Below are 27,256 nucleotides of genomic sequence, written 5' to 3' on the forward strand. Positions count from 1 at the left end.
TAGGTCCCCCCAGCCCTTTTCATTTTTAATTTGTTTTAAAACTGGTGCAGATCCCATTCTACAAATAACCACTGCAAGACTGCAGCAGTTGCTGATACTACAAGCTCAAACAAAAAACCACTGAACTAGCCTTCAGACCTCTGGCTATGGGCCTGAGCATCATCTCTGGCTTTGCTCTCAGACTCTCTAAAGACAACTTTAAAGTTATTAACACTTCTGGCAGAAGATCAAGCTTTTTCTTCAGACAGAAAGAGGTGACAAAAAACTACAACAGACCAATGGTTCTTAAAGCCTGAAGAGCTACTCCTATAACCTTTTATTCCCCCTTCAAAGGATCCAGTACATAATGAGAACACCCCAGCAGCACACTCTGGCAGTGATGAATGCCAGCTTCACCCCAGGCTGTGTTAACAGGAGCACGGTCCAGGAAAGGGATTATCCTCCTCGACTCAGTACCCGTGAGACAACCTCCAGACACTGGACCCAGATTTGGGCCCCTCCAGTGCCAGAAAGATATCAAGCATCTGGAATGAGCTCAGTGGGGGGCCCCCCAAATTGGTCAGAGGAGCACTTGACTTGTGAGGAGAGGCGGAAGGACTGGGACTTGTTCAGCCTGGAGCTTTGGGAAGGATGTGACAGAGCTTCCTGCCTGTACCCCACTGCAAGGGGGTTTGAGAGAGGATGGAGCCAGGTTCTCACTGTGGTGCACAGTGAGAGGATTGGAGAGAACAGGCATGAGCTGGAAAAAAGGAGGTTCAGATTGCAGGTAAATAAAACCTTTTTCCCTCCGTGAGGGCAGGCAAGCAGCAGACAAGAGGCCGCCCAAAGGGGGTGCATAGGCTCCATCCATTGAGGTTTAAAAAGCCCTGCTGGATAAAGCCCAAGCAGCCGTGTTTGATCCCAAAGCTGATCCTGCTTTGAGTAGGTGATTACTTGATGATTACTTGAAATGGACAAAAAATAATAATGCCAGAATTAAAACTTTATTGCAAGTGGCAGTCAGCTCAACAGTAAATAAAATTCAAAACGGACAATTTTGCAAATGAGCAGATGCTAATTAGGCTAATTTCTAATAAATATATGAATATTTTTGTCATCTCTGATGACAGAAAGTCTGCATCCCTCCCTTTTGAAAAGTTTAGGATTTCACACACAGAATAAGATGCTGAATTTTGCCTGAAGTGGTTTAAAAGTATCACAGTTAGGAGTTACAAACACACACAGCATCAGCAGTGAGACTTATCACTTTCACTGGCTGCACACAAGGATCGGAGTGTTCTTAAAATTCTTAAAAAAAAGCGGAGAAAAAAAAAAATTTGTCTAAATGAGTTCACTGCCGTAAACTCTTCTCATCTGCCCTTAATCTAGTTACACCAAAGTTGCCTCAAGTCATTTGGCCACTGTGGTCACGTCCTTCACAAGTGCCCTCTGTGAGTACCAGCCTGGCTGGCCATCTGCCTCACTCTCCTTCCTGTACTCTCAGCTGATCCACCTACACTTCCATCCCAGCTTCCTCTAGAAAGATCACACAGAAGTCCCATCCTTTCTGCTGTGCTTAACAGGACAACACAAGCAAAAAAAAAAAAAACACCCAAAAAAAGTTTTGCACCAGCTCCCAGACAGGTTTGACACTTTTCCCAGGTGCTTCAAGAGCAAAACGATAACTATATCTGTCCCACACGGACTGCAACAGCTTTGAGGTTGGCAACCAAATAATACAACCTCCCCCAGCTCAGGCTAGTTTTCTGCCAGGCGGCTGACAGAGGTGTTTTTCAGATCTTTTTCTCCCCCCTACCAGCCACGAAGGGAGTTAAACTTTACCCTAATAACTTATTTTTTACTGTCCAGATATGCAACTCAGCTGTCATAGGGTCGATGAGGGCCCCTGCAGCCAATTAACCATTTCCTAATTTGCATAGGTCTCATACACAAGCAACACTTGCAATATCAAATCAAAGCAGGGGCTCCAAATCTTCTAATGTGACAGAGCTCTAATTGCACTCTAGATACTCATCCAAAAAACTCAGCTGACTCAATATTTAAAAAGACTCACCCCAGTCTGTCATTCCATGGTCAGAAGTTAAAATAAATGCAGTTTTCCCATCATTTCCATAGAAATTTTCAATCATCAAAACAATTTCTTTTATACCCTCGTCAACTTTTTTAATATTCTCCTTGTATTCCCTAGAAAAATATGAAAAAGATGTTATTAAATTCCAGGTGGCTCTCCCACTTGGTATAAAGCAAGTTATCCGTGGTAATAATGCCCAGTCCTTTGATTATAGATAGCTTTACCCTCTACAGAACCTCAAGGTAACAAAAGGCATCCTAGACATAAAATCTCTTATCCTCCAAGTCTTGCATGAGATACTAAATGGTCACAGCACAGTTTGAAGGTTCCTGAAACTACAGTCTCAAGTGGATGTTTATTTATATTTCAAATCTGACCCGTCCTTGATTGAAGACTGTAATTTAGTCACCCGCAGCTATCAGGCAAGTTAAGTAGAATGCCAGAACTAAGGAATTCTGGAAAACTCAAACACTTTACATTGTAAGTTTCAAAAATTATTCAAAAATACTATAAGCCATTAACTGTAACAAAGAAAGGTCTCACCATGGAGGGACTGTTTTGAGATGATTCACAGATCAGCACAGATTCCACAGTTTTGTGGAATAGAGGCTAAACCTAAAATTTGTGTATTTTTAGAAAAAGTGACCACAATTACCTTTCAGCCAACTAATTTTCTATTTGTTGCTGTTGCTAAAGTCAGTTTAAAAATTCTGTATCAAAAAATCATAACAAAAAATAACATGAGACAGAGCAAGTATGAACTTGGGAATGATGTAGGAAATCAGAGCAAGGATTTTGAAAGTATTCAAGGATCAAAAGACATAATATCCTACACTCAAAGCATGTGAGGAAATGAAAAGAAAGTTCTCAAATAGCACACTTCAAGCTGAATTGGTGATTAGTACTGTTATCTAAACTCTTCATTCCAGTGTCCTAAGGAAAGCTAAAGCATAACGCAGCCATTATTCCTGAACTTACCATTGTCTATAAATTCAACCATACCATTTTCAGCCATGGGGAATCAGAGAACTGTTTCCATTTTATATGTAAAATTAAGATTTCCTACATGTCCCCTAGATCATGTACTGACTATAACTAAGACAACCTGCTAAAAATCAGACTTGAGTAAAGAAGCATAACCAGGCACACGGTATATGGCAAAAATCTGTCACTTCTACAGATGAAACCTTAAAACCAAAAAAACACAGAAAATTCAGAACATAGGTAATCATGGCGACATACGTGACCTAGTGTAGAAACCCTCAAGACTGCAAGCCTTGTTTCAGGCTTGATAAATAGCACTGTTAAAAAAAGTTCCTGTAAGCATTTTAAACTAATAAGAAAGATATGGTTAATATCTCAATTACCTTGAGTTTGGCCGATGAGCGTGTCCATTTGTGTCTATGCCTAGCAAGTGAAGGAACAGAACCACTTTGTCTTCATGCAGTGCAGAGAACAAGGTTTGATTACTTCTGGAAGAATTAAAGAAGCTCTGTATGGAATAAACCATTAAGATATTAATCAGAGTACAATGGAAAAAGATGAAAGGCAGGGTATGAAAAATAAAACACAGTTGTTTTCATGTCAAAATACTAATAGTTATTAGAGTTACGAAAGGGAATAATTAATTACTTCCCAATTTACTTCTTGGAGGATAACTACCATTAATATAGTCAGTCCAAAATTTCAGCCTAAGACAGGCAACACTCCTCAAGTCGAGGGTTTTTTTTTTTGTGTTTGTTTTTTTTTTTTTTTTAAAGTGTTATTTGAGTTTCTTCAGGCAGAAATACCAGATAACTGGTATCATCCCTTCTTTGCCTTCTATGTAATCATAACTATGCACCATTCCCAAGATCCATTTATGGCTTTATATTTCCATTGATTTATCGATTCCAAACTAGACGCAAAGGTCTCAAATACTCTTGTTTTGGAAGCAGGTGCTGTAGGACTGAGATACCCAGCTACAATTCATTTGCAGAAACCAAACTGAAACAGAACAAAACAAGACATGCTTTGCAAATACATGAACTATGGAACATACATCTGCCTTGCACATGTCCTACTTAAGCATCCCTGAGGCAGATGCCGGGGGGATTTTCCCCTCAGATTGAATGAGTCTTGACATGGCTATTCAGTGTTAGACCAGCCATATTACAGCAATGCAAGATGCAGGCAGACAGCTATTCCGATATGATCTTCTTAGTAACAGCACTGCCCAAGGAAACGAAGTTGTGTAGGGTTTTAGTTCAAAGAGCATCCCGAGACCCCTTTCAGTAAACTACTATACAGGAAAGTGTCTTCAAATTTCACACAAGAGTCCAGGGAAAATGCTGATAGAGCCAGTAAACCATTTCTGCCACCAAAGAACAGAGCAGTCCACTACACGCTTGTGATAGCAGTGCAGCTCCTAAAAAATAAACCTTGTATAAATAAAAGTTACTGTACCCAAAGGAAGACCAAACTGGCAGCAAAAGTATCATAGTAAGCCATGTCAGGAAACCATGATAGTACACAATTCCATCTTTCCCTCCCCCACCCGCCAAATATACACAAGCCACATGGACTAACATTTGCACACTCTCAACTTCAGCTCTTGTCCAAACAAAATCATGACCAAAGTCCAGAGATATTTTAAATAAAGATACAAGAACAAAATCCAATCACATTGAATGACAATGTAATTATTTTTATGGAGATCTTCATTTCTCACAGGGGTCCGTCTACCTGCACATATTTGACCGTAGACTGAAGAAGCCTTCCAGATCACACCAGCAATTTGCAGGATACAATATAATCCTGTTTTCTTATTTAAATTAAATAAAAAGAAACAACCTATCAAAACAGACAAACAGGAAACTCCCAAAATTAAACCCCAAATGTAGGTCAATATTAGAAGGCAGGTATTTTTCTATCATGGACTGATCAAGCCAAAGAATCCATTGTGTGGAAGGCAAGGCCTGAGCTTCTCTTCTCCCACCAGAGGAGTCCCCATAACATGCCAAAACCACCCCACTCCCCCAGCCCCAGCCACCTCATAACCCGGAGCAGCAGCAGCCAGAAGAGCTTGCTCAATCTCTGGCTAATTGAGAATGAGACAACAAAAAGATGTGTGACACCTAAAACATGGCATCTTTTCCCAAAGCAAATAACAAACTTTATCTCATGGAACTGAATGGTTTACTGAAAAGAAAAAAATAGGAAGTTCACCACAAACAGTTATCTTAGGCTGATAAAGGTGGTGAGTTGGTAAGCAGAACATCAAACAGTGGGTGCAAAAAACACTTCACCTTGCTCTGGAGATTGCTGAACTGTTTGTCCAGCGCTATCCTTGTATCTCCTTGTAGCTTGCTAAAGGCCACCTTTTTTTGGTACTCAGTATTCACAAAACTTGACACCTACCGCCACTCAACACTAGTTCCCAAGCCACTGTTACACATTCACTATATATATACTGTTCCTGTCTCCATTTTTTTTTTTTGTTTCTATGTTATTTGCTCTATTCAGTAATACTACCTCTCTTGTCTATTTAAGCCAAATGCCACCAAGAAGTTTCAGGGAGGGAAGTAAACAATGGAGGCTGAGATAAGTCTCAAATAACTTATCTCAACTTGAGATAAGTTTCTCAAGTCTCAAGAAAAGGCAACTAAGGAGAGATCTCATTGCTGTCTACAACTGTCTACTGGGAGGGTACAGAGAAGACTGAGCCAGACTGCTCAAAGGGCCTTGGTGATGATGGGACAAGTGGAAAGTCACAATTTGAAATGTGGGAAATTCCAGTATGATAAAGAAACTTTTAAAATTTATTTAAAAAACCCCACAACACCATAACTGTAGCCAGATACTGGAACAAGTGCTCAAGAGGTTGTTGAAGATGCTCAAAACTTGACTGGGCAAGGCGCAAGCAGCTTGCTCTAACTGGACCTTGTTCATGCAGGGAGTTGGCAGCTTTCTTCCAACCTTCTTTTTCAATGATTCTGGCAACTTTTCCATGATTTTCTGGCAACTAACAACAAATAATACACTTGCTACAACCGATACACAGTTTAGTAGGATCAGAAATGTTTCCCATTAAAACATTCACAGAAAACTGTAAAGTTAATTATAATGTAATATTAATTAAAATATTACAGGAGAAGTTTGGTTACAACTATGTGAAATCTTTTAGTATCATCTCCCTCCTTGGATGGGAGAAAGCAAAGAAGAAAAAAAGACTACCTAGAAGGTCTAGCAAATACAGGATTTCCTGATGTCTGAACAAAATACAGATTCCATAGATGTTTAACATAAGTTCTTGGGGACTGTTTGCTCCCCCAGAGCCCTCCATGGAAACATGATCTTTTAATAGAGCTGATAAACTGTTGCTGACTGCATGGATGTACAGGGAGAAAGAGACCAAACAAACTTTCTCCTTTCACAGAGCTCCTTCATACATAAATCTGGGACAACTTAATTAAATTGGTTGACTAAAGCTGTGCACACTGATTTGTGCTGATGAGAGAGTTTACATAGTTATGCCAGTTTTTAGATGTAAAATAAATGTACAAAGGCAGGATAAACATGTATATGCCAGGTTTATATCAGTTAAGCATGCTCAAGTACAAGACTTCTACACATATTTAAAATAAATCATTCAACCATTGTACTGCTAATTAGAGCAGAGCTATCTGTATTGAAATCCACTGGCAGAAATCAACATCAGGTCATGGCACTGTCTGCAGAGCTTAAAAGTTTAACATCATTCAGTTCTGGACTCCAGCCCTCACCCTGCACAGAAGAGACCATCTGAAGGCTTGGTCTGACCTTCTTCCAGCAGAAAGGGGGCAAAGGAAGAATGAAGTACTGTGTTCAAAATGAGAAAGAAAAAAAAAAAGAAAAAAAAGAAATGTCTATCATGTGCACCTACATGCCCATTTAAGTCAGAAGACATCTACTGAATATCTTGAGCATATCCTACCCTGTGGTCATAATAAATTGTGGTTAGACCACTACTGGGACTCAGCTCCAAGACTGTTTTGAATTCCTGGAATTTTAATCATTTTACCCTAAAAAGGTGTTCAATCTTATAAAACTGTTTTTCACAAGATACTTCAAAAAATCAGAAATACATTAAACACTTCATGGATCTGAGATCTTGCCAGGACTCACAAAGTGCCCCTCGCCTTCGGTCTCACAAAGGCAGACTGTTGTGGAGCAGCAGCCAAGTGTGGGGAAGAGAAGGGGCCAGCACCGACCACGAGCTACAGAAGAGGTCCTTCTTTGCATACATGGACCTCATTGCTAACGATAAAGGGAAGACACATCATAGATCTGAGATCTTACCTGGGGTCCTGAAGGTATTCTGCCTGACCCCTCCCCAGCCCCTGCACACATGGACAGCCTTTCCCAGGGTGCTTTCCCAAATTTCACTTTAAGATGAGAAGATGAGGGGTCGGTCTCTCCTGCCTCCACGTCTTTCCCAGAAAAGGAGGAAGTGCAAAAGATGACATGGTAGACAAGGTGCTTAGCGACATGGTTTAGTGGTGGTTTTGTCACTGTAAGGTTGATGGTTGGGCTCGATCTGAAAGGTCCCTTCCAACCTAGAGAATTTTATGGTTCTAAAAAGACCTTTTTTTTTTGGCCTGTTAGTTAACCTAGACTCCCAGTATTTTGCTCCCTAACTTTTCTTTAGCGCAGACTCCAACTATGATCCAGGTAAAGGTTATTGAACTAAGAATCATTGAGCCACATCACACTAAATTATACTCAGTCCCTTAATTATTTGAAGGCTTCTGAAAAAAAACCAAAAAAATCAGAAAAAGAGTCAATCCCCACAGTCAATCAACTCCATACCCATCTGAATCTCCAAGCCACTCCCAAGGTATTACCACACATTAAAATTATTTTTAACTCAGTTGCAGATAAAAACCCCACCCAGTTTAGTCTATATTCAATTTTCTCTGTTCCAATAAAGAGCTAGGATTACCTTGTAACACGAGCAGACATGAGAGGAACTATCAAGTATCATGCATTTTTCTCCCCCACTCATGATTTAAGCAATCTGCTTCTGATCCATACAAAGAGAAACAAGACAGAGTTTCGCATCTCCTGATGAACTGAGTTATTGTTAGTTAAGTGCTTTTTAACAGAAGAAGCAATTTCAGGGTGCCAGCAGTAGTAGCCCAAACATTAGTTGGCCATTCTCCATTTTATCCCCATCTTTCTTGGAGCAGAGGAAATCACAAGTGACCCTCACGATGCTTGGGACCTGCTGACTCTACAGTGGAGATGGAGTACACCTTAGTGCCTTTACTTTCTAGAGTCAGAAATACAGGGAACATTTTGCCCAACACAGAGTTAAATGAGACGTTGTTAAGTATTTGAGATAAAACTCAAAGGAAGAAAGAAAAAGAGTAGGCAAAGGAGAATTTAGATTTTCAGCAAATTGTCATTGGTACTTATATATAATCTCACTAGCATAGCTAAGAGTTGCTCGAGTTATCATAGCAGAGTGACCTCAGTTTGTCAGCCTCAAGTTTCATGCTTCTGAAGCAATCACTGATGTGCAATTGAAGAGATGATTAATGGAATGAGTGTTTTACACCAGTCAATCAAGTCCTATCTGTTCACAGTATGAACTTTAGGTAGGCAAAGTAAGTCTTTAAAATAATGGTGCTGGTTCCAAGGAAAAAGTCATGCTAAATGGCATATATATCAAGCATATCATTATAGTTTGGAAAAAGAAATGCCATTAGGCATTCTGAAGCAAAAGAAAGGTAGTACCACCCTCACATACCTGTGCAGCTCCAAGTGACAGCAGGATGCAACTTTAAGACAACAGCTCTCTGAGTGTAATTGGCAGTCTAATTTGATTTGTATTATTCATACGCATTACAACACGCAACCTGGCACAAGTGCAAGTTCAGGGAGAGGACGGCAGCTCAAAAAACCATCTTTTCACTTGCAAACTCAGGAAATCACTTAGTTTGAAAATTAGCAAACTATAATTAATTTTTCCACCCTATGTCACTGCATAAAGCAGACCAACCATTGGCCTCCTAATGAAGTTACTGATTTGGTTTATTTATTTGTTGGTTTATTTGTTTTGATTTTTAGTTTGATTTCATTTATGCTGGTTGGCTAATGTTAATGCATACAGCCCAAAGATCTTGTGGAAAAAGTTTTAAGTCCATCAACATTCTTATGAGACCCAAGAAGTAACTCACCTAATTGCTCCACTGATGTAGATATTTATACATTAATACCCACTATCAGCATTTCCTAATTCAGGACAAGTGAGGCAGCATGGAATAACACGAATAGAGGAATTAATGAATAATCAGAAACTATGTGCCTTGGACTATTTATACTCACAGTGACAGCATCACAGAAAACGACAGTCATGAACCAGCACTGACCCAAGTCAGCTGAGCAGAGCACCACGTGAACAAGTTACACTGCTTCAGGGCCTGAGCTGCCTCCGCCACCCCCCGCAAGTAGCTGTGATTTGTAACAGCCACAGCATAGCATGAACCGCAGCAGATAACCAAGAGTCAGCTACATGCATCAGAACAAGCCACATTGTATAATTACCACGGGTACTAGCCTGACTAAAATTAAGTCAATAATATTGTCCATTTATTTCTCATCATGAAGGCTTACCGTTTCTGTCGTGACATAATACTTGTTAGAAAATCCTTAACTAATCACATTCTGTAGTCCTCTAAAATAGGCTTCAGATTATACGCAAATTTAAGACAAAGAAAAGCTAAGTATGTTTTTAAAGCCCACTTTTATTAATGTTAGGTTTTTTTATTAGCAGCAAATGACAAAAATACTTCCTCTAAGCTTCCACTACACTAGTCATGATAATCAATTTACGTAATTTTTACTTATGACCCCAAGTGATAGGTCTTTCAAAAATTTCTTCCTTTCTAGTTCTATAAAGTTAACGTGTTCTATGATAAAGCTAACATCCAGCTGTGCTTTTTATACACAGGTAGCACAAAATGATTCTCTGCTCACCTTAACATGATCAAAAACCCACGTGTCAAGCTTTGCTGCATCTTGTGCTCCAAAGTCTTCACTTTCTGCTGTGTAACAAAATGTATAAACGTGATCTCCAGTAGCACCTGTAAAAACAATATAGATGGAATAAGAGACACAGAAAAATTTTCCTCCTTTTTGCATAGATAAAAATACACAAATATTAATGTATTATTTTAAACTTTCCCATCATTTATGTTTGGGTTTTTTTTTTTTTGAAGCCTGGATATAATTTTAACTTATTAGCTTATCAGCACCTGAGAGGAATGAGGAGCCATGTTATCCAGTATGCTCAGGTGAGCTAATAAAGTATGGAAAAAGCATATAGGAGTAGAACACATCCCTGTTAAAGCAAATTAAACATAATTTAGTTTTGAAACAAGGAATTTAACTGAGAAACTTCTAACAGAGAAAGCTACATGTTAAGTCTTGTTTGAACACATGTGGTTTGGGTTGGTTTGGGGTTTTTTTTTTTTGGTTGGTTGTTTTTTTTTTTTTTTTAAGAAAACATACTTAGTTTGTGGTTCTTACACTGAATCATACAAGACAATGTCCTGTCAATGAGGTCTTTTACACAGGAAAGCATCATATATCACATACTCTGCTGGAAAAGTAACACGGCCAGCTGTAGACAATCCAGGAGGTTCCTGGAATGCCTCGACAGTTGCTTCCTAAGACACGAAATAGACAGCTCTACCTGAGGGGATGTGACACTGGACCTGATAGTCACCAATGCAAGTGTGTTCATGTCAAGATTAGAGGCAGCCTGGGCTGCAGCGATCACGCACTGGTAGAGTTCACAGTCCTAAAGGATACATGTCAGATAAGGAGTGTAGTGAGGACCCTGAATTTTAGGAAAGCAAATCTCCAGCTCTTCAAGGAGTTAGTAAATAGGACCCCCAGGGAAACCATACTCAGGGACAAGGGGGCAGAACAGAGCTGGCAGATCTTTAAGGATGCTTTCCATAGAGCACAAGAGCTCTTGATCCCCAGGTGTAAGAAATCAAGCAAGAAAGAGAAGAGACCAACATGGCTGAGTCAGGACTTGCTGGTCAAACTAAAAGGCAAGAAGGAACTGCACAGACAGTTCAACCAGAATCAGGAATCCCATTTTTAAAAAGCGTAGAAAGGAGTACCCCAGGAATTACCGATCTGTCAGCCTCACCTCTGTGCCTGGGAAGATCATGGAACAGAACCTCCTAATGCTGTGCTAAGGCACATGGAGGACAGGGAGGTGATTCAAGACAGCCAGCATGGCTTTACTAAGGACAAGTCGTGCCTGACCAACCTAGTAGCTTTCTACAATGGAACGACTAAATCAGTGGACAAGGGAAGAGCAACAGATATCACCTATATGGACTTCTGCACGGCCTTTGACGCAGTCCCCACAACATCCTTCTCTCTAAATTGGAGAGATACGGATTTGATGGGTGGACTGTTCAGTGGTTAAGGAACTGGCTGGATGGTTGCATCCAGAGGGTAGTGGTCAATGGCTCGATGTCCAGATGGAGATGGGTGACAAGTGGTGACCCTCAGGAATCCATACTGGGACTAGTGCTGTTTAATATCTTCATCGATAATACAGACAGTGGGATCAAGTGCACTCTCAGCAAGTTTGCAGATGACACCAAGCTGAGTGGTGTGGTTGACATGCCAGAGGGACGCGATGTCATCCAGAGGGACCTGGACAAGCTAGAGAGGTGAGCCTGTGCAAAACTCATGAAGTTCAACAAGGCCAAGTGCAAGGCCTTGCACTTGGGTCAGGACAATCCTCATTATCAATATAGGCTGGGGGATGATGTGATAGAGAGCAGCTAACAATGTGCACTCACAGCCCAGAAGGCCAACTGCATCCTGGGTTGCATCAAAAGAAGTGCGGCCAGCAGGTCGTGGGAGGTGATTCTACCCTCTACCCTGCTCTTGTGAGACCCCATCTGGATTACCTTGTCCAGCTTTAGAGCCCTCAGCACAAGAAGGACATGGACCTGTTGGAGCAGGTCCAGAGGAGGGCCACGAGGATGATCAGAGGGCTGGAGCACCTCTCCTACAAAGAAAGGCTGAGAGAGTTGGAGATGTTCAGCCTGGAAAAGAGAAGGCTCTGGGGAGACCTTATAGCAGCCTTTCAGTACCCAAAGGGGGCCTACAGGAAAGCTGGGGAGGGACTATTTGCAAGGGCATGTAGGACGAGGTCAATGGTTTGAAACTACAGCAGGGCAAGTTTAGATTAGACATTAGGAAGAAGTTCTTTACAATGAGAGTGGTAAGACACTGGAACAAGTTACCCAGAGAGGTGGTGGAGGCCCCATCCCTGGAGACATTCAAGGTCAGGCTTGATGAGGCTTTGAGCAATCTGATCCAGTTAAAGATGACCCTGCTTACTGCAGGTGGGTTGGACTAGATGACCTTTAAAGATCCCTTCCAACCCAACACATTCTATGATTCTATATAAAGGCAGCAACAGGAGGAATGTAACTTAGTTACTGCACATCAATTCTGGGAGGCAACAGTATTGAAAGCCAAATGGACAACTTCAGAAAGACAATATTCAAAGTCTGCATCTTTAAAACACGGATTCAAAATATAAAAGGGAGAACTACTGGACTATGTTCAGGCATAAAGTACAACATGGCCACTGATGCGAAAACACAGCATCTGGACAAGGCAATTACATTCTGTACTCACTGTCAAGACAGCAAAGCAGAGAAAGGCTGGGGGAAGACGGAGACCTAGAAGAAAGTAAACTTCTGAAGTCCTGGAAAGATTTGAAGTTGGGTGGGATTTAATGAACTAATTCAGTGAATGGCCGAGACGTTACAGTTCAGGGATGCTATTTCTACCATGACTATGTAAAGTCCCAGAGGGAAAATGTTCTTCTATCAGCTGATGGCCAGAGAGAATATAACCTATTTGCTGGATGTCACAATTATATAATGCAGTTTTGTAGGCTTCCAGGCTTGTGAATGAACTAATATCCCAGTATAAGGGAGCTGTTTAACTAAGATTATGTCCAAACCCACAAAAGGGATGCAGGTATTTCAGGCCATGAAGATAAAAGCCGGCACAGATTTTCTAGTGCAGCTTCCCCCTGTCCCCCAGGAGGCTTTACTACTACTTACAACCCAGAACACTCGCTGCAGTTCTCACAGTCTGAAAGAAAAAGAAGAAAACACTCCCAGGCATTAAAAAGTGAATTAAGGAGCTCCAATTGGTGGATAAATGACTTCAAAAGAACAAATAAGCCCTGGCCATCCCTGTCAGGATGACTGATGGTCTAAGAGGGTAGAGTGCTGTACTGTTTTTCCTCAGTGTCACAGCAAACCCGAGAAGACTTGTCTTTGAGGCACCACACCAAAGTGGCCAAACGAAAGCATGCAGTTTGCAGACTGGGCAGAGGAACACATCTATTACTTACCCATTTCTAATTTCTACCACAGCAAATAAAAAACCCCACCCAACCCTGCATTGCAAAATGACTCCATACTAGGGAAGTTTTGGACTGCCTGCAGAGCTTAAATAATGGATTTTTTTTTTTTTTTTAAATAAGAAAACCTACTATGCAATATGTTACAAAAATATTTTATTGCTGGTGTTTGAGAGGTGGCAGACAACAGTATAGTCAATATTTTTTTTAAGTCTGGGGATGAAGAAGCAAAGACGGGATAGAGAAGTAGAAGGAAGCCAGGGATGAAAATGTCCTTTAGAAGTGAGCACAGAGCTTTACTGGGTTTGGTGCTGCTATTACACTAGCGGAAATAACTGGAGATGCCAGAAACTCCCACACCAGATACCACCTATTCCTATTGCAGACTTGTCTGGCACATCATCTTGCCCTCAGCATCAATATTCAAATATTAGGATCAGGGAATCAAGTTATCACCCTCTTGTAGTAAGATTTACATCCTGCATAAAGCTGGCGGGGCAGGTCCTGTGTCTGACAAGTCTTTCAGGGGTCAGAGCCCCGACCAGCAGGATACTTTTGCTAGCAAATTTTGCAGGCACAAAAGAGGAAAAAAGAATAAAGGCACAAGGACAGTCAGACACTGAGCTGACAGTGTGGGCATTAGAGAGCTGTCACACACAGCCAGGTGAGCAACGTGGGAAATTCTGCATTTTATTTGGTGTGCTGTAGCAAAAAGGAACTACAAGACGAGACCAAGAGGTCTTGTCTGTCCAGAATAAACCTGGCAAAGCCTTGTTCCGGTTGTCCCTATGGTCTCAATAACACCCTTCTTCATACTCAAGCTAAACAATGACCCTGTTTGCTGTGAGTTTCCAACAGAGAGAAAGTGAACCTGTGGAACACATGACAATCTGGGTGCAAAGGACTAACATCTACTTCCCTTAACAGAAGCAACAGCCTCAGCTCCTTTTCCAGTGTGGGATTTAATATTTTGGTTTAGGCTCCAGCCTAGACCCATGACAAAACAGTACAGGACTGGACTGTTCAAGTCAAACCTCAATTTCTGGCAACTCTAGAAGAAAACCTCAAAATTTTAAGAAGCTTTCTGGAAATAACAGGCATTTTCAAAGTACATTATTTTCAGATAATTTCAAAGTAATAATCTAAAAATATCACGGAAAATAAGGTTAAAATTAGTGCACTGAATTTGTGTAGCTGTTGTGGTTTGACCCCAGCTGGAAACTAGGACCACGCAGCTGTTCACTCACTCCCCTCCCTACAAGTAGGGTAGGGAGGAAAGAAAAAGTAGAGGGGGGGAAAAAAAGGAAAAAAACCTCAACCTGTGGGTTGAGATAAAGACAGTTTAACAGAACAGTAATGAGAGATAAAAAAAAAAAAAAAAGATTATAACAATGGCAAAAGAATATACAAAATAAAGTGATGCAACACAAATGGCTCTCACAACCTGAGCATCAGTTGCCCAGCCTGTCCCGAGCAGCGATTGTGGATTCCTGCCCTCCCGCCAACCCCCATTTATATATCAAGCATGATGCCTACGGTATGGAATATTCCTTCGGCCAGCTTGTTCTGTCTGTGCTCTCTCTCAGCTTCTGTGGGAAGCTGAAAAAGTCCTTGACTTAATAGAAGCATTACTTAGCAACAACTAAACACATACGTGTTATCAGCATTATTCTCATACTAAATCCAAAACACAGCAGCTACTAGGGATAAAATTAACTCTATCCCAGCTGAAACCAGGACAGTAGCTTAAGTAAGTTTAACTGTTAGAAACTAACATCTTTTAATCCTGCTTAAGATATAAGTAAATTGCACACCAGTTCCAAAGGTACTTCAGACATTTTCTCAGACTAAAACACTAATCACACAGTCTTTGAGACTCGGACAAAGTTAGATTTGATGCATACCTATTTTGATATTAAAAGAGATCTGTGAGCATTTTATTTACCTTCTCTATTATTTAATTTAAATATTTATTTTATGATAGGAAAAGGACCTGAAGAACATAGACAATGACAGGAAAGAAAGGATTTTTCTCTCCTTCCCAAAACCCAGCAGGTGTTCTATATTCTTTAGGCGTCACCCAACAAAAGCAGTGAAACAGCTAACAAAATTCTGAACATTTTGGCATGGGAAAATACAAGAGAAAGCCTGTGACTTCACTACTTTGCAACATGGAAAGAGGGAGAGAAATTAAGCTATGCTCCCCTATCTCCTTTTTGGTTATTTTGTAAAAGTAAAGAACACACACTTGACTCCATTCCCTTCTGTATTATAAAACTTTTCTCTTTGGAAACTCTGTATTACAAAATCCTTTCTGTATTATAAAACTTCTATTTGAAAGAAGGGGGAATACCTTTTTCTACTGAAAGACGTTAATCTACCTCTCTATTGTGAGAAACTATGATTCGTTTTCCCACACAGCATCTACTTCTCAGATAGATTTAGTGCCGCACTGTTTCTCAATTTCGGGGGATTTCCCCCCCTGCGAAAGAAAGCTCCATTGTTGATGCCACTCAGAACAAGCCACATTGAGAGACACGGCAACACAATGGTATTACCCTTGCACATCCCTCCAGATAACATCAAAGCTGCTTCCAAGTCCTGCGCTTATCTTCTCACTCAAACAAAACTAGTAGAAGGACAGGGCTATGGGAAATTCCTGAATTCCCCAAATATTTTCCCAAGAACATATCTCCAAAAGTGTAAATAAGCCATGCAAGGGCAGTGTACTACCCTTCCCCTCTCCCCAGTCACCATCATAATATTCCCAAATACAAGCTGTAATCTGAGGTCATGGGAAATTATCAGGAGATATTTTTACAGCTTACCATAAATTTTTGAGGATGAAGCAAAGAACAGAAAAGTGGTGGTGGTGGTGGGGAATATCAGTAGGAGAGGAGGAAGAGACTGGAGTTCAGACAGAGTTCAATAATCATCATGAGAAATATGATGTACGCTTTTTCTAAAGCAATGTTAGATTCCACTCCTATCCTGCCTATCACGTTTTTCTGATTTGTCAACGCCAATACTTAGAACAGAACAGAAGTACATGCCCCTGTCTTGTCTCCCTTTTCACTTCAGTCTGTTTTACTCTGAGATTATGGAAAAGGGTGTATATGCCCTCATTCTTCCAAGAACAAAAACAAATTAAACTTGGAGACGCTTTAAATGTATGAAGTGTTGCTCAGCAATCTCTGCATGCTGAACGACCAGTTGCACATGGCTGACAAGATTTTAACACACTGCACACCATGGGGAAAAGACCTCAGCTTCAGGAATAGTACTGGGCAGTTCCTACTTGCATAAAGTTCCTTCCTTTACACATTATTGTTCTGGCGTAGAAGCAGGATAACCCACAATAAGCTACTTCTCCAGCTCAGACACTCAAAAAGCACGGCTGCAGTTCTATCACCCGATTCACTGGGAGATGTATGCGGGGGAAGAAAAAACCCAGCTGCAGGCTTGCAAATAAGAGCTTTAAACCTCAAGCAAAGGAAAAATATTAGATCCTTTTAACTAAGGGTTTGTTTCATTTAGTATGCTGATAGAATCAGCAAAGACCCATTTTAAATGGATGAATAATAAATGGAGATACCCTCTTTAAAAGCTTGCTTCTTTTTCTCCACCCAGTCTTGAATTTACCAACTAGGAATCAGGTACACACAAATACACAAACTGGAAATACTTTATTCACCTTCTCTAACTCACAAGATTTAAGTGTCTCTTTTTTAACACCTGATAACTACCCATTAAGATTCATAAAATTTCACCTTACCTTTTGCAAACATTGGCAAAATATCTGGGCTTCCCCAGCTCCAAGTATATTTACTTTCATTGAAAACAGAGTCAAATTCCACTGGATTCTCCTTCCATCCTGTTAAACAAACACATCGGGATTTAAATAGGGTTGCCAGAAGATCTCAATGGCTCCTGAGATTAATAGTCCATGCAAAAATGTTTGTTGTTGTGTTTGGGGTTTTTTTTAAAGTTTCCCTTACATTATTTCACGATGAACTCCACTTTGCGAGTCTCTGTTTTACTTCCATTTCAACCTCTATTTGCAATTAGTCCCTCATTCATTAAGTAGTAAGCTGAAAACTTAAACTAATCTCCTTATGCAGGGATTCAAACAGACAAAACACACAGCTAGTTTACCTTCAAAACAGCTAAAGTTCTCCTGAATTCTAAATCCCCTGTTGTCTAAACTCAGCTTTTGGCATTTTAGGCAATAAATTACACACTCATATATCATATTTCCAGCAATCATGTTCCACCTCATCACAATAAAACCTTCAAGATGTTCTGTTTCCATGACAAGGCAGCTGACAGAAATATAAAGAGATGCTGTTAACAGCAATTCCCACCAATCCTGCATTTGTAGCAGATGTCAGAAAAAACAAACTCCCTTGTCCAAAACCAGCACACAACATTACAAGTGCTCAGGCCTGGAAGCCTGGGGGAAGGCAGAGGACCACAAAAAAGACCAAGTCAGTTATGCGAAGGCGTGTTCCACATTATTAACGACCAAGCAGGCAGTAACAGCTAGCTCTGGACAAAACACAGAGCTGAGGTTTTCGCTTTATTTTGCTACTGATTCTCCAACTCAACCTAGCAACGGCTCAGCTAAAACACCACAGTTCACTTCTTGCTCGTGACATCTACTTAGCCATTTCCCATTACATCCCAAACAATAATTAAAAACTTTGTTACATGAAGAGATCATTCCATACAGTTCTGCTTTTAACCTCAGGGTGCTAAATTTTACAATGTTACAAAATATTAACTTATGTAAGCTATTTTCACAGCTATCAATATTAAGAGTGGGAAATCCATCCAAAATCATTCTTTTCCATATAATCTTGGTGTACAAACCACTATGCAGGTATTTATCAATCATCATCTACTGAAGCCCAGCACATCACCGAAACACTTGATTTTGGAGGACAGTGTTCAAAGCTTTAGGACTGGCATACCTTTAGCAACTGCACTGACATCTTCATAAAATCCAGCTATAAGCGCAACATGTCCTGGCCTGGATTCTGTTGGGACCCGGGTGTGAGAGATTCCCCAGCTGCCATTATTCTCTATAATACTCCTGAAAACAGGATACAAGGCAGTTAATGCTTATGACTTCTTGAAAGTACAATGAACTGCAGATAAAAAGAGCGACAGGTAGATGTGAGGCAGGAAGTGCAAAAAAAACCCCAGACTGAAAGAGATTTTTCACTACCACCTGCTGTGCAGCAAAACAAGCAGAACATTAACCTGCAAGTAGTTCTATATTATAACACCCCACAGAGAACATTACTATTGTGGCCCATCAGCACTGCAAACAGATGACTTTGGCTGGTGTTCTAACACACTTAGAATTAACATACCATTTTTTTTTCTGCTGCTTTCTGCTATAGCTAACTCTTTCTCCCCCTGACAGATGGTTTCTGCTTGGTGTTACTTTTCTTTGTTCCTTCCATTTAGCTGAAAAGTGTCTATCTTCTCTTCAATCTTCTCTTACTCATTAAATATGCTCAATTATAATTAGTTCTTGTGACCATGTCTGCCTTTATTTGTGCTGAATAATGGAAGCCAGCATCAAGACAATTTAAGAAGGACATAAATCTAAGGTGCAAATCATTTCAGCAACATGGAGAAAATTTAAGTAAACCTCGTAGCTCTTGCAATTACACCAAAGCAGAGGAGAATGCCTTCTGAAAGATATACAGAAAGACATAAATTGTCTAGGGATTGTGCACATACAATCGTTATAACAGATAAAAAGTAAAGAAAATAGAGGACAAAGCCCAAGTGTAAGAAACAGCCTCATAAACTACTCTTGTCTGCTGAAGGTATGAACAGCTGGAGCCCGTCAGAGAGCAAGCGGTGAGCATTACCATATGCTGTTTTCTTGTCTCCATCTTCTGGAAGAAGAGAAAGATTCACTGCCCACTGGCAGAGCAAGGGGAGAAAGAAAGAAAACAAAACACACCAGGACATACCTTATACTAATGCTTAGGAAAAAAGCAGCAGAATCCTCAGAACAAATTCAAAGCAGTTTTTAAGAGTCAAATCTAACTGGAAAGTGTATTTTTGCCGTTCATTATACAAGCTACAAAATTTGCTATATTTTTATTGGATGTGTTTTAGCCCTAGTAGATTCGAAGTTTGTGCTTTGTAACTTTAACAGAGACTTTATACAACTGTTAATTACAAGATCCACACACTCAGCTCTAAATGTATTTCTCACTAATGAAGCAAGAATCAAACCACAACTTAAAATTTCAGGCTCCACTCTAAGCTTGCAGGATTCACAGTTTACTTGTTTTTTAACTCATCTTAGACCTCACATTGTCAGGTCTGCTTGAAAGCTCACAGGACTATCAGGGATAGTCCAAATATTACAGTGAAATATGTAAAAGGCGATATCGCACTCTGACATGTTATTCCTAGCTCTCATCTCAGCTTGGTTTTAAGACAAGTTGTATTGAAAAAAGTACTAATTTGAAAAAAAGGATTTAAGTATGACTTAAAGTGGTTTCTAATTTATTCTCACTGGAGACTGATAACAATGTATTGCACTAGCATTAGTGGAAGATTTAAGACAAAAATAAAACACTTGGCTCTCCTCACAATTCATTGTCACAACAGGTAGGAAATTGTTTAAATTAGAATTTGATTTCTATTGAGTTGGAAAGTAATCCTTTACCTTTGCTTTTGTCAGACTGTATCACAGGATCTGAAGTCAGCAACAACACATACCACGCAGTAAAAAATATAGGCAGATATTGTCATTTACCTGTTAAAAATTCATTTAGCTATTTTGAATTATTTCAAAGCCTTTTACTCAGAAGAACCATTTAAAAAAATTAATTTCCTTGACAGTATAAACATTAGCTACCCATAATAACAATGATGAATCTGAATATGATATAGTGATACAGCTGAAACATGACAGAAAAGGAAAAAAAACCCACATCTTCCCTGAAATCCCCACCATCACTACAGCAATTCAGACCACCTACCATTCCTCACAGCTATCACAACACTGCTGAAAAACTGATTTTTCAAGAATATTTGTAAGAGAAAAGACTAGGCACTTGGCATATATCAGCCAGAAATCTGCTCCAATCCTAATGGATATTTATTATTAATTTTATGTACCTACTAAAACGTTGTTTGTATTTATAGCACAATGCTACAAGAATGGTTGTGCTCATTTAAAGATAATCTTTCCTCATTAACAACACAGTAGTTCCCAAAGTGCTCCACCTGGATAAGACAAGTAATCTGGCTGTTACGCTGCCCGCTACTATAAAGCGGATAAGGGACTGAACACTTGGCATTTAGGAATGAATATGCAAAAAAAAAGTGAACTTTATATTAAATTGCATGTACTTTGGGTTAATATTAGTGAAAAAAGAAAGCTCATACAGCAATAACTTGGCAGAATAAAAAAGGAAACACTCCCAGCAACCAAAATTTGATCTTGTCAACCCATTTACAAGGCTAACTTACAGAAGTTGTGTTGCTCAAAGGTTCGGAAACAAAATGCTGAGCATCTTGCTTTGAAATTGTATCAGTATACATAATAGAGCCAAAGATATGCCCTGGACTGCCTGGCCCTTCGCCTTTCAGAAGGCATAACATGCCACGTTTTTTCTTTTCATTATGTCTCACTTATAAATATATATATATATGTGTGAGCATGTATATGCAGAATGAGTGACAACGGGAGAAATGCAGATTGCCCTGCAAATCTCTGCTGGCATTTTATTTCACTCTGGGACCTACCAGCATCTTTGCTTATCACACGGCAGTTCCACCCCTCCATTCACCCATGTACTTTCAGCACAAGTGACAATGTTTTACTTCTACAGATTTTGAAATAGAAAGTCTGTAACTTCACGAACAAGGTAAAGCAGAGATAGCAGAAGTGCAAATTTCCCAACATTGGACAAGCTAATATATGGCTTAACTTTTTATTTCTAGATAGGCACGATAATGCTGAATGGCTGAAACTGAAAAAGTCAAACCACTTAATGGCAAAAATATCCACTATAACTCTTTCCTAGCCAGTACCCACCACTGCTCCTAGTGATGGGGCCATTACAGCATTCACACCTTGTTGGTAGTGCACAAGACCAACGGTTTTACTGCTAAGAGAAGAAACTGCTCTGAAGGAAGTGTGAAGTTCACTGCTAAAAGACAACATGGAAAACTCACACCGATGTGGCAGACATCTGACAGTGGCAGACAACACCTTACAAAAACACTAATAACAGGAGAAGCAGGTACAAGTAATGCCATATAAGCTGGCAAATGCTGTAGCCAGGGCTCCTCAGATTTCTGTAGCAGACTGCAAATGCCCTAGCAGCTTCAGATGATTGATTATTCCCGTTTCCTCTGATATTCAAGCCAGACCAGTGCTATTACACAAAAGTAGTCTTATTCAGGTTTTTTTAGCTGAAGAAATTATTTGTTTTATGATCAAATAATTATCTTGTTACAAGGAAACAGCAAAGGTCGGTGAAAATTAGTTTCAAGCACTCAAGGATACGACTTCTAACACTCTTTTTTGGCATGATTAGTTTTTCACAATCTTAAACCAAATCATTCCCTTAAGCAATCAGACACACACTAGAGAGCACAAGGGAGGCAGCAGGGTCATGCATGCAGGAAGGATGGAACAAATAGGAAGTGGCAGCCTGCTGTTAGATCCATTCGGGCCATCCTTTTTAATCACTCCTTAAAAAGCTTCATCAGTAGCTTAGAATTAGAAGACAAGCACATTAATGAACTACAGTTTATATTAACGACTCTGTTAGGCTTCAGAACTGATACCACGCTGATGTGAATGGAGAAAGTTCACACTCCTCTCAGTTACTAGCTAGCTGTAGTTTTCAGAGGACAATATTGACTCAATTTACTCTGTTCACAGTCTAGCAGCTTTACTGACAACAAGGGACACCAACTCAAATTCATGCATGTCTGCAGAGTGTAACTCTGCAAAGTTAGTTTCTTCAAGGGCAGAGGGAAGGCAGTACTCAAGCCACCACGGCTGCTGTTGTTCCACTTATTGTCTTTTCAACATTACATAGAGCAGCCTCAAAAGCAGAGTCTTCTGGATCAGTAGCGTTTTCAGATGGACTTACCGCAAGTAAGGTGCTTGGGGCATACCGCTGCCGTTCAATTCATACAGTGAATCTGCCCGCAGTCCGTCAGCAACAAAGAGTATGAGACGTTGTGCCGGAGGTGGCAGCGGAGTCTGCTGAGGGGTCATGCCGTGAACCAGGGGAGAGCTGAAGTAGATTTCAAAAATGGACACCAAGAACACACAATGCACAAGGAGACCAGCGAGTATGAAGACAAGTATACCCATGGCAGCAGCAGGCTGGCAAGGAAAAGTCCAACACTAAGAGAGAGTGAGAAAAATAAAGTTAGGCAGATGAGACTTATCAAAATCAATATTTATTTCATTTATTATAAAACAGGAGTACCATAAACACAGTCATTACCCAGGATACATAATCAATCTCTGCTTCCAACAAGCTTTTTCCCAGAAGCTTTGATCACAAGTCACTGCATGGCTAATTCAGACTTTCATGTCAGTCATCATGTCTCAGGAGCTCATCTCTGGTGTTCAGTGGGTTACCAGATGGCTTCAAAAGGCTACTAAATCAAGCCAGTTTGCGTGATATTCAGCTGCTTTTGTTACCTACATCAGTGACAGAAGACTTGGACAACACAATGTCTCCATGAACATACTACCCTCTGCCGGCTGATTGCATGACAGCGTTGAGATCTGTTTAGGCAAACACAAGCCAAAGATAGTTAGGGAAAGTCATTCTATAGCAAACATCCATCCAAAGTTGCTTTTTCTAAGCTCACTATCAATTCTGGTGTCATTATATTCTGCCTAGAAACTTCTTTTAAAGGAAAAAAGATGCTGTGCAACAGTGCAGAACACGGTTCCTCTTCTAAAACAGATGACAAAACACAACAGCTGGAGGATTATGTTTCATGGATAATGATACTCCTTTTCTGAATGTTTTTTCTGCCCTGAGATCCTCTGAAGTCAGGTTAGGAATACAAATATGCTTAATAATAGGTACACTGGAAATGTGTGTGTCTGCCACAAGTACTGAGGGGTTCATATGATGCATACTGAAGGCAACACAAATATGTGTATTGACTCAAGTAAGTGTGGGATCTGAGCCGAGTGAGGGTTAGTTCTGACAAAGTACTATTAGTGCTGCCCAGGTTGCTAACTTAGTTATTCAAATATTAGCTGATTATCAACCCTAACAAAGCAACACCTCCACTCACCAGGTTAGAAACAGAGGTTCGTAACAGGCTGGAAGGTTCAGATATTCAATTACCTATGTAAATACACACCTCTAAAATAAACTCTTTGTTTCAGAATCTACTTAGTGCTTCTAAATGACAATATATTAAGTTTATCTTGTTCCTTGCAGAATTCCAGTAGCTGGACACAGCCAACCACCACATAACCTTAACTCTGATCAAAACTCTGAAAGATGTTTTTTACAATAAAAATTTTAAAGTGTAAGGAAAACGATAGAAAAAAAAAACCCACACTAAAAAAAAATATTTGAAAGTTAATATATATTTTTGCTTACTAATCCAAAGAAAATTCAGGTCTGTATGCAACTTAACCATAACTTCCAATTCCACCCATTTTCCCTACTGAAACAGAGATGCAACAACTCCAATCCTAATCAGAAACATTAATACAGTAATTTCTCATTTTAGAGATTTGGACAGAAAACCATGTAACAAGATTGAGATAACTAAATACAACATTTCAAAAAGACACCTAATAGTCATGCTTAAGTGATCAAACAAAAATTTTTCATTAATCAGGAACTTACACGCTTTTATGTCTACAAGTGAAATTCCAAGACAGACTTGGAATGTTTGTAAGTATCAGTTTGTTTATTTTTTAAGAACTCTGGGTTCCTGCATGAATTACAATACATGAAACCACAGTCACAGAAATACCATTAAGTTGAACGCCAGAACTCATTTTATTCAATCAGTTTTATCTTCCATAGGGCTTTCTCTTTTGATGTAGTGGTGTTTGATAAGAGAATCCAAGCTATTCATGCCTTAAACTGATGAGACTAAACACTCTACTAAACAAAGCAGTTACTTCAATCAGATACTTGCTGTTGTATACTCCCAGTGCTACAATTCTACAGCTTAACATATTCTAAATTGTTCTCATTAAAGTATTAGTAACCTAATCTGTTTTCAGCACTAACTATTCCTCTTTGCTTTAACTCTCCCCAGGCCTGAGCCCTTGCTTGCAGCAAAGAGTGCAAGCAACACAATTCAAATTTAGTGCTTAGGCTGTAGTGATCTACAGAATTTAAAGAAAAAAGAGAGACTTTCTTTTGCAACTACAGTTTGACTACATTACATTAGACTATTCATCTGGCACAGTATATCCAACTGCTCGTCACCATCATATGATTTCAAGACAGGCAGCTCCCAGAGCACCTGCTTCTGCCACGTCCCTCAGAGAATCACAGAACAGTTAGAGTCAGAAGGGACCTTAAAGACAGAGTTCAAACCCCCTGCCCTGGGCAGGGACACCTCCCACTAGACCAGGAGCCTCATCCAGCCTGGCCTTAAACACTTCCAGGGATGGGGCATCCACAGCTTCTCTGGGCAACTTGCTCCAGTGTCTCACCACCCTCACAGTAAAGAATTTCTTTCTAGTATCTAATCTAAATCTCCCCTCTTTCAGTTTAAAATCATTGTCCTACCACTATACTCCCTGATAAAGAGTCCCTCCCCATCTCTCCTGAAGCCCCCTTCAGGTACTGGAAGGCTGCTATAAGGTCTCCCCGGAGCCTTCTCTTCTCCAGGCTGAACAGCCCCAACTCTCTCAGCCTGTCCTCATAGCAGAGGTGCTCCAGCTCTCTGATCATTTTTGTGGCCCTCTGCCAGGCCTGTTCCAACAGGTCCATGTCCTTCCTGTGTTGAGGACTCCAAAGCTGGACACAGTACTCCAGGTGGGATCTCATGAGAGCAGAGGGGTAGAATCAGCTCCCACGACCTGCTGGCCACGCTTCTTTTGATGCAGCCCAGGATGCATCAACCTGCTTCTTCTGCCTCTAGTTTAGCTTACATTGCTCCTTTAACGCATGACTTTGTATTTCATCACTGTGACATAACACTGTGATGAGCATCCTATCCTCAGGCTTACAAATTCTTTCCCACAGGTATAAAGTGTTTGAAAAGCTCCTAACTGCATCTCAGCTGAATGCCAGCATGGCACCTGGTGCCTTTTGCTAATAGCAGTCCTGCTTTCAAACTACTAAGCCACAGGGAGAAGTGTTGCAAATGAGCACTGGTCTGTGGTTAGAGAAGGCTCCCGCTCAAAGAACAAAGTTTAAATACAGTCCACAGCAATTCTAGAGAGGCATCAGTGACCTCCTGCACCTTTTCATCTTGATCAAGTTACAGCTTGGTCATTGCCAGCCCAAAGCGCCTAAAGTTCATTTAAAACAGCTGATTTGTGAAATACATCCTCTTCAAACATCCAAAGTATCACGGAAGCACAACACATTTATCGTAACTGGTTTTCAATGGAAAAGGAAGGTCTTTATCACTGCCTGAGTTTCTCTGGGTCTTCCAAACCCCTGTAGGGCAGACACCCAAGACCAAGGCTTTTTTGGACCCAACTTTCCACAGGTCCATTCACATCTCGATGTCAACTCCTCTCAACACATGCTATGCCACTTGGAGCACACCCTTATTTCTTCTCAGCCTGCAATACTGATACACATTTGACTATGGAGAAGGGTGTAAGAATAGCAAGCAGGCACATGGATGACATTTGTTATAGAGATCCTCTTCTCTAACAGCTGAAAGGGGCCAGCGGGAGAGAGCACTAAGATTGTATCACAACGAATGACTGTGCACATTAGTCCTCTCAAAGGGAGATGATGCTCAGGGGAAGGGCAAAGCTTGGGTCCTTGAATGCAGAGCTAAGTTTCTGTTTTCACCCATGATGTGGAAACATTGGTTTCCCTAAAAAGTATGGCAACACGAACGAAAATGGGCAAGTTAATTTCCAGAAAGCTATTCCTAGAGACTGAAGACAGCCAGAAGGGTCTCCCAGGGATGCTATCTGTGACAGACACTGCAACCAGCATAGGTACGGACCAGGTTCTGAGCCACTCTAATGCAGATAAAAATGGTAACCAAGATAACACATTCAGTCATTCATATTCACTGAATTACAAAATTACTTATCAGAGGCCTGACAAATACTCACACCTGGAAACAAAGATTCAGATATTAATAAAGTAAAGTATTCTCTGTCAAATGCCTTCACTAGGCCCCTCTGAACTTAAAAGTCCCACGGTCGAAGACAGACAGGGGTAGACAGTTGAATGATAGGCTGAAACAGCTCCTTCTCATAAAAAAACAGTTTGCGTTTTGAGAAAGAGCTTGTCTGAGTGATCCACTGCTGTGCAGCAACAGGTCTTGGCTGATAGTGGTTCATTTCTTGGCTGAATTGCTACCAACTGGTGCTTTATACAGTTCTTTTAACTAAAAAAGCCAGCAAGACAGGAAGGCAAAAAAAAAAATAAAATCAAAAAGAGCATCAGTGGTATCATTCAGAAGTCTTCTTCAGTTTATACCTACACTGGTAAGAAAAATGAGGGTATTTTATCTCCTCCTAGAAAGAGAGATAAAAAAGTCACCCCAGC

General features: G+C 40.3%; 1 protein-coding gene across 2 annotated transcripts in view; it reads right to left on the reverse strand.

The window, feature by feature from the left end:
- The window catches only part of PIGN (phosphatidylinositol glycan anchor biosynthesis class N), a 99,356-nt gene extending 76,442 nt beyond the window's left edge, over positions 1-22,914 (reverse strand). Inside the window, exons 1-6 of one of the 2 annotated variants that reach the window (XM_074146242.1) lie at positions 22,661-22,887; positions 18,488-18,609; positions 17,290-17,388; positions 10,073-10,179; positions 3,439-3,563; positions 2,054-2,184 (exon numbers count right to left, since the gene is read on the reverse strand). In XM_074146242.1, coding sequence (XP_074002343.1) covers positions 2,054-2,184; positions 3,439-3,563; positions 10,073-10,179; positions 17,290-17,388; positions 18,488-18,609; positions 22,661-22,887 — 811 coding nt within the window. Of the gene's footprint in view, positions 1-2,053; positions 2,185-3,438; positions 3,564-10,072; positions 10,180-17,289; positions 17,389-18,487; positions 18,610-22,660 lie in introns of both variants that reach the window. The other variant, XM_074146243.1, reaches the window with a different exon arrangement.
- Positions 22,915-27,256: the final 4,342 nt, after the last annotated feature.

The sequence above is a fragment of the Numenius arquata genome, chromosome 4 (genome assembly GCF_964106895.1).
Source record: "Numenius arquata chromosome 4, bNumArq3.hap1.1, whole genome shotgun sequence".
Lineage (NCBI taxonomy): Eukaryota > Metazoa > Chordata > Aves > Charadriiformes > Scolopacidae > Numenius > Numenius arquata.